Genomic DNA, 7394 nt, shown 5'->3' with positions numbered 1-7394 from the left:
TAATTGCAATGGATTGGCCCATAAAAACTCTTCCTCCCACATTTTCATAAAGTCTTAAATCTTCCTGTAAGAATGTTATCTAGCTACATGACCTTATTTGAGTTCAATTACTTTATGCCCTATTTATCTTTCCATAAAGTAAGCCTGGTCCTAAGCTATCCTCATCTCCTTCTTATTCTCTTTCTATGTCTAAGCCTTCTGGCCTTATTGTCATTACCATTTAGTTCCTATAGATATATTCCTTCAATTTCTCTTGAATCTTCCCTGTTTCTGTTAATAATTTGCCTGAATTATCTTTGATTATTTGTATGGATTTTCCCTTCTTACTTTCTGATAGATATTTCTCATTTCTCTTCAGTGAAACCATTTCACCCTTTCTTTGTAAAAATTCCTTATACTTGCCCGTTTTTACATTCTTTTGTTACCTTCTCTCATCTAGCTGTCTAATCATCTTACCTATCATATCACTCACTGTATCAATTGCCTAGACATTCTTATTGTTAGGTAATCTACCAATTAAGGTAGTTAACTTAAAATGAACATTCCTACGGTCACAACAATAGAAAACAAAAAAGCCAAGACTGTAAACTTGATTGGCCCTGGGTTTGTTTGAGGTGTTAGGTAAAAACAAGGTGACAAACCAGAGAGTAATGGAAAATACACACTCGGTCACATAGGTGTGTTTCGGAAACAGTGACCCACGTGTACCTCAATCACACACAAACAATGCAAAAATAAATGACGGAAACAGACTTACAACCACTCAATCACCAGGGCGTGTTAAGGAATGACAGTCACTCTTGTGAATTGCATTCACACACACACTCAGGGTTCGCAAGGATACCTCCTATGCCAGTGACCCGTCAATGACAAAGATGAACACAAAATAAAAAACAGTTGGATGCAAGTTCTCACTCAACCACTCAGGTGTGTTTGGAAACAGGGACCTTTATGAATCACACAAACTCTTACATTTGGGGTTTTCAAGGATTTTTCCTATGCCAGTGATCCGTCAATCACACAGATGAATACAAAAATATAAAACGGCTGGACAAAACCTTTCTCGCTCATTTTCTCAATCACTTGGGTGTGTTTGGAAACAGGGACCTTTCTGAATCTCATGTACTCATACTTTTAGGGTTTATAAGAATTTCTATGTCCCTCCAATCTATTCCTATTTTCTGCAATGTACTCATTAGTTTATCCCGATTCACTCTTTCAAATGCTTTTTCAAAATCTACAAAACAGGCTAATACATACATCCTGAATGTATTCTATAGTCCTCTCGATTAGTGATCTCATTACTGCAGTGGCACACCGCACTTGTCTCCTTCTTTCCTGAATGCAAATTGATCATCCCCTTAGTAATCATTTGCCCTGCTCTCCAACCTTTTGTTTATGATCCTGAGAACCACTTTAGCTGCATGGGATATCAAACTTATTGTCCTGTAGTCCTCACATGATGTAGCCTTTACCTTTTTCGTAACAGGAACTAACACTGATCTCACAAAGTCTTCTGGCCAGATTCCTTCTTTATAGATGCCAGAAATCAGTCCATAGAGACTCTTCCTCCCTCATTTTCCTAAACATTTTAGTAGTTCTGCAGGAATGTTGTCTAATCCCATGGCCTTAATTGATTTCACCTACCTAGGCATACTACCTTGATCAAAAATTTCCCGGAATTAATTCAGAAAATTAAAAATACAAGTTTATTCATCTAAATCTACGAGGGTCATCCGGAAAGTAGTACCCGTTCGTGAAATAAAGACACAAAAGTAAATATTAACAAACATAAAAAATTTTATTTGAAAGACTTTAAACCACTTCTCAACATAATCTCCAAGCAAATTAAGGCATTTGTCATAACGTGTGACAAGTTTCTGTATTCCTGCTGCATAGTCCTTCGCCGCCAGCTCATTGAGATACGCGAGGGACCCATCTTGCACAAATTTTTGCATAATGCAGATGGTGTTTAACAATTTCATGAACAATTGTTCGAGAAACATTGGGAAAATGCTCACAGATGTCATCAATTGTGACGCGCCGATCGTTCCTCACGAATTCGTCAACTGAGCTCACCAGTTGGTCTGTAATGACAGACGGTCTCCCCGAACGCTCATCGTCGTGTGTGTTCCCCCTCCCCATGTTGAAGTTGCGACACCACCGCCGAACAGACGACTCGTCCATTACATTGTCTCCATACACCTCCTTTAATTGGCGATGAATATCACATGGGCGAACGTTTCTTGCATTGAGGAATTTAATTTGCAGCATCTTCTTGGAAGACAATTGACTTCATCAACAACATATAATGGAAATGATAAAATAAAGTCCTTTTGATCAACATCTTTTAACTATCCAATTTTTGGTGTTATGAACATTTAATTTTATTATAGTGTTCTCTCTTCTCATCTCTCCTAGCCACATACTGCTGGGACAGCGGTGTGTGACTAGGGTGTAGGGTGTGGGGTAAATTTCAAGTCCGTACGTCTGCCTACATCACTGTGGGAAATGGATCATACTTTGCTTCCTGGAAGCCCATCCCTATGTTGAAGTTTCACTCTCAGCCTATGGACTTGAGCAAACACAGGGTCAAGAACTGTAATCTTATCAGTGAAGGCTTGCTTTTCCATCATATTACCTTGTCAATAATGACTTTATATTTAAGTATTTTTACTTATTTTTTACTTTTTCAAAAATTTCATACTCAAAACTTTATTTTAAACATACCTTGTCAACAGAATTTCATAATTTGGGAATGAAAGTTCCTCTCCCCCATACGGAATGTAGCAAACGCCATGACTGGGATGAACCTGTTACAAGGAAAGATATTTTATCAATTATTTTAGATAATGAGAGTAATACATATTTACACTTTAGACTCTTCCGTTTCATGGTTAGCTAAGTCGAAATAGCTAAATAGCTTGTTTTTAAGTCAAATCAGGAAACTTACTCTTACGAGGGCAGTTTGAAAGGTTCTCGGAATCACCACCAGATGTCGCGCTAGCACAATAAGTTTCTCACGTAGTAATAGGTAATCCTTTATGAGTAAACATGTAAGGTTTCATTACTCTGGGAAGAGATATGTGTTGTTGTGATTGTGTGAGACTCTGTTGTTGTTTCTGTGTAGCGATTTGTGATGATGGAAAAAAAATTGAGATTCAAGCAGTGATGAAATACATGGAAAAGAAAGGTATGAAAGCAAAGGAAATTCATGCCGACTTTCAGAACACTCTGGGAGACTATTCTCCTTCATATTCAACTCTTGCCAAGAATCGAGCCAAAATGTGCTTTATCCCAGAAATTATTGCAGAAATGCATAAAATGGTCATGGAGGTCATGTTTGCTCATCACTGACTGAAAGTGCAAGATATCGCTGGAGCTGCAGGGATGCCATCTGAATGGGCATATCACATTTTAACAGTGGAATCTGATATGAAAAAATCACCTGTTTGATGGGTGTGGTGACTTAACGAAAGATCAGAATGGAAAAATTTTCACTGAGGTAAGTCATTTATTTCTATTCCATTCCGAGAACTTTTCAAATTACCTTCATAATAATGTTGGCCTTGTCAGGTGTTATTTGCAGCTCACTTAGCCACCTTCACATTCAGAGCATATATAAAATACATTCCATATTAGTGTTGTACATATGCTATCATGGATAGAAGGGGAGAGTAGGGGGGAGCAGAGTTGGAGGGGAATGGTGTATTGGAGGGCAGGGGTTGTTAAACCCACGTGCATTTGGTTAGGTGCTAGTTTAATAAGCCACTCTAATGAGGTTGTCCTTGAAAAGGTGTCATTAAAATAAACTGAAGGTTGAATAAAGGCTTTGTATATTTCACAAAATGTTATTGAGGTACGGCTAGTTTCATCTCATAGACAACATCTTAGGGTGCAAGTTTCTATTGGACATGTAGGTGTGATTGTGTGTGTGCATTTATACTCCAGTATCAACAACCCTCCCGAAAGCTAGCAAAGTAATATTTCTATGTACACCACTGCCACAAACCTTTGTGGATGCTTAAAAGATATGCAGCAATTGAATCTCTAAATCATTAATATCCATAGACATATCCGGGAGAGATTAGTTAATTGATTGGATTTGCTCTTTTACCTTTCCCACTGTAATGGTGCGATTGTGGTGGACACGTCCAATGTACATGACTTCTCCATCCATACCACTTGAGGCTGGAATAGCTCGTTGAGGGATGTTGCCTCCAGAGCTGTGCGTCCATTCAAAATTTGTTCCACACAGGACCTAAAGTGCAGGGAAAACCTTCAGTTCAGATTGAACCATAATATATTAGCATTTAAAATTATGTCATAATAGTATGCTGGAGACATAGTCTTAAATAGATGAGAGGAAAGATGACAATGTTTTTAGATAAAGACATGTAAATACAATGGCTTTTGAAATAAAACTGAAGATGTGAATATCTTCTATGAAACATTTCATTTAATAGGTATCGTGTGAAATGGTATCAATTGTTCTTGCATTTCTTTCTAAGCACTTCCTCCTTAATACAAAGGGCAAAATGGATGATTTTTGACAACAATAGACTCCTTTTTCCCCAAAAATGTACACATAGGTCAAAATGCTTCCAAATGTCCATGAAAAGAGAGACAGATGAGGTACATAAAAACCATTTAAAAAAATGAGTTTATGAATAACGTAGACATTAAATGTGAAAGCCATGCAAAAGAGAATGATTATGCGCTTAGTTCAGTCTAGTCATTTTGCAGAAATTTGCATTCATTCAACATTTGTGTGAACATGAAACTATCACTTTTGACTATGGAATAAAAGATCTAGTAATGTAAACTGTGTCGCAATAGTGTCTGGAGTACACTTTCCTAGAATTCCATCTTCATGTTTACAAAAAACATTTTAATTCTAGTTTTTCTTATGCCTTAAAAGATTTTGGCATACAGCACTCAAGTCAATTGTAATGAAATAATTATTTGAAAAGAGTTATTCTGCAATAAAAATTCTAGTTTAATGTCGGGAAAATCTAACTATTCCAATTCTGGCTAAATCAACATCATTATCAGTGAATCTATCCATGAAAGGACTTAAGTGGAATTTTTATCACAGGCACTACTTCAATATTGTGCCTTTTCCTTCATTTCTCATTATTAATATCCTCTCCTAATGTTTGTTGGAATGTCTAATTTTTCCTTCTTCCTCTATTCCCACTTCCATTCCCTTTCATAACCATATTCTGCATGCAGGCCCTCATTATGTTATGGTTTATCCAGTCAATTTATCTTCCCTTTCCTTACACTTTCAGGCATATCTCTTTTTTTCTCCATTTTTTTCATTACTTCCTCATTCCTAGACCTATCTGACTAGTGAAATGTTCTCAATAATAAACCGCAACCCACATCTAAAAACTTCCCCAGTACTTTTTTTCACTTTTCCTAATATTCTTTGTTTCACATCTATATACAGTGTTGCTCTCAATATAGCAATTTGTGAACATTTTTTTCTTATTTCTCTACTGATACTCATAGTTGATAACTTCTTTTGCACATCAATCGTTCCAAATGATATATTCCCGAGGATGTTAAAATACTGTTCTTACTTTCTCAACTTCCTTCCCTTAACAGTCGCTTCATAAACCTAAAATCTTTCCAGTCCCCTCTAATTTCTTTTGAAATCCTCCATAAAATTCTCCAGTGGATCTATAATATGGTGATTACTTTTCCTTTTCACCATCATATGCCATTGGCTGATAGTTGGTCCAGTGCCTTTGGGAAGGATTTCTTCCCTTAGGGATGGACAAAAAAATGTCACATCTCCATCTTGTGACAATATTTACTAATTACTCTGGAATTCACTTCTTCTCCTCTATTCTCAACCACATGCCTAGCCTTGTTTGATCACGTATCGCCCACTCTCACCCATGAGGAATTGAGGGCAGGGGTTTATCTTACATTAGACCTGAGACCTATCTCACATTTCTCAGACCATCCAGTACTTTTAGAGAGCCAATGCAATGTAGGAAGTGAGTAATTCAAAACTATAAACAGTCCCTGGCCAAGGTAAATTAATATTGCAATTGTCTTCCCTATTCAGAAAATTCTGGCATCTATATTCATTCCAATATCTTTCCAGAATACTCGTAAGTTGTTTGAAATATTTTCTAATTAACAGAAAAGAAAATATTGAACACAATGAAACATGAAACAATCATTTACCATTCGATTAAAAATAACTGAAAAATGTGGTTATTATGAGTAAAATGGCCAAACGTTTCATAGTTTTCCCTCCTGGTTTCATTTAAATTTATAAATAGAAATGATACCAGATAGCCAATGGTTACAGGGACCAACTATGGCTACTTCCAGTATCCTCCATTATAGAAGCAAAGCTCTTATCAGTTTTGAATTGAAGAAAGTGTTATTTTCTGTAATATTTCTTTCGCCGTATGTTTTAACTTTTGAGAATCAATTATCTTGTTGTCAATTAAATGGACACATGCACATGGCCTTCACCGATGACATTGGACTGCATGAGCAGGGTGAGGAAAGAGAAAATAATGTGGCCAATCGGACATCTTGTTTGTTCTCTGTCTCTATCTAGATACACGAAGATCTCCATACCGAGATAATTTTTTTGAATCATCTGAGGAACAGATTGTGACATTTATTGAATTTTATTCACTTTCAGGATCGGGATCATTTGTAAAATTTTGCTCGCAATTGGACTGACGCCTCACGCCATACCACTCATGTTTGTTTCCTAGGCATTCGATGTCAGTCGAATCCCCGAGGTCATCAACTCACCTCGTAATTCTTGAGCGAGATCTCCTTCCCTCCCCATGGTATGTAGCAAGTGCCGTGCGCTGGGTGCACCTTCCCGGGGACGAATGCGTTGTTATACCGAGCCCGTCCCACGTACAGGTCGGTGCTGCCGTCTTTACCCGCGACGAAGGCCTCGGCGGGAACGTAACCGTTGCTGGCTCCAATCCACATGACCGTAGTATTTCCCAATCTGCCTGCAATTTCACAGGGTTCCGAAATGTTTACGTCGGATGGGGAAGGGTACTTGCCATCGTCGTATTTTCGAATTATAAGCTTGCAGCTGGATGAACCCCGTTCACAAAATAAATCGACTTTTTTCGTGTCCAAAATTACTTTCATCGGAGGCGGAAAGCAGTTTAATGGTGGCATTCACAATTTAGCGGTTTTTAAGCAATTGATCGTGTAAACTGAACAATCCTGCCTACTGATTTTGACGTATTCATTTTCCCATTTATTTGTGCTAGCATATTTACTGATTCGTTTTCGTTGTAACTAACGAAATAAACTTTCGCTCGTATTTCTCTTTGAAATTGTCCCACATATGCGTATGTAAAGAAATAGATTTCGAGCCATTCACTCCTGAG

The 7394-nt window shown here is 37.5% G+C and overlaps 1 protein-coding gene across 1 annotated transcript; it reads right to left on the bottom strand.

Moving 5' to 3' along the window:
* Positions 1 to 2720: 2720 nt before the first annotated feature.
* Positions 2721 to 6981, bottom strand: LOC139687410 (natterin-4-like). The gene is made up of 3 exons (XM_071584530.1): positions 6793 to 6981; positions 4118 to 4261; positions 2721 to 2813 (listed from the first exon to the last, which is right to left on the bottom strand). Exons 1-3 carry the CDS (start codon positions 6979 to 6981, stop codon positions 2721 to 2723), a joined length of 426 nt encoding a protein of 141 aa, XP_071440631.1.
* Between the last annotated feature and the right edge of the window lie 413 nt (positions 6982 to 7394).

This window comes from Hetaerina americana, unplaced genomic scaffold (assembly GCF_022747635.1).
Source record: "Hetaerina americana unplaced genomic scaffold, ioHetAmer1.1.p SCAF_192, whole genome shotgun sequence".
NCBI classification, from domain to species: domain Eukaryota; kingdom Metazoa; phylum Arthropoda; class Insecta; order Odonata; family Calopterygidae; genus Hetaerina; species Hetaerina americana.
Note: the sequence above shows the minus strand (reverse complement) of the source record. Positions and strands in the feature narration are given on the sequence as shown.

Bases quoted from the DNA above. Each gene is read 5' to 3' on its own strand.
- LOC139687410 (XM_071584530.1), bottom strand. From the start codon at position 6,981: ATGTGGATTGGAGCCAGCAACGGTTACGTTCCCGCCGAGGCCTTCGTC. The intron at 4,262-6,792 runs GTGAGTTGATGA...CCTGCACTTTAG, and splicing joins TCTCGCTCAAGAATTACGAG to GTCCTGTGTGGAACAAATTT. The intron at 2,814-4,117 runs GTAAAAGAGCAA...TCCTTGTAACAG, and splicing joins GCACCATTACAGTGGGAAAG to GTTCATCCCAGTCATGGCGT.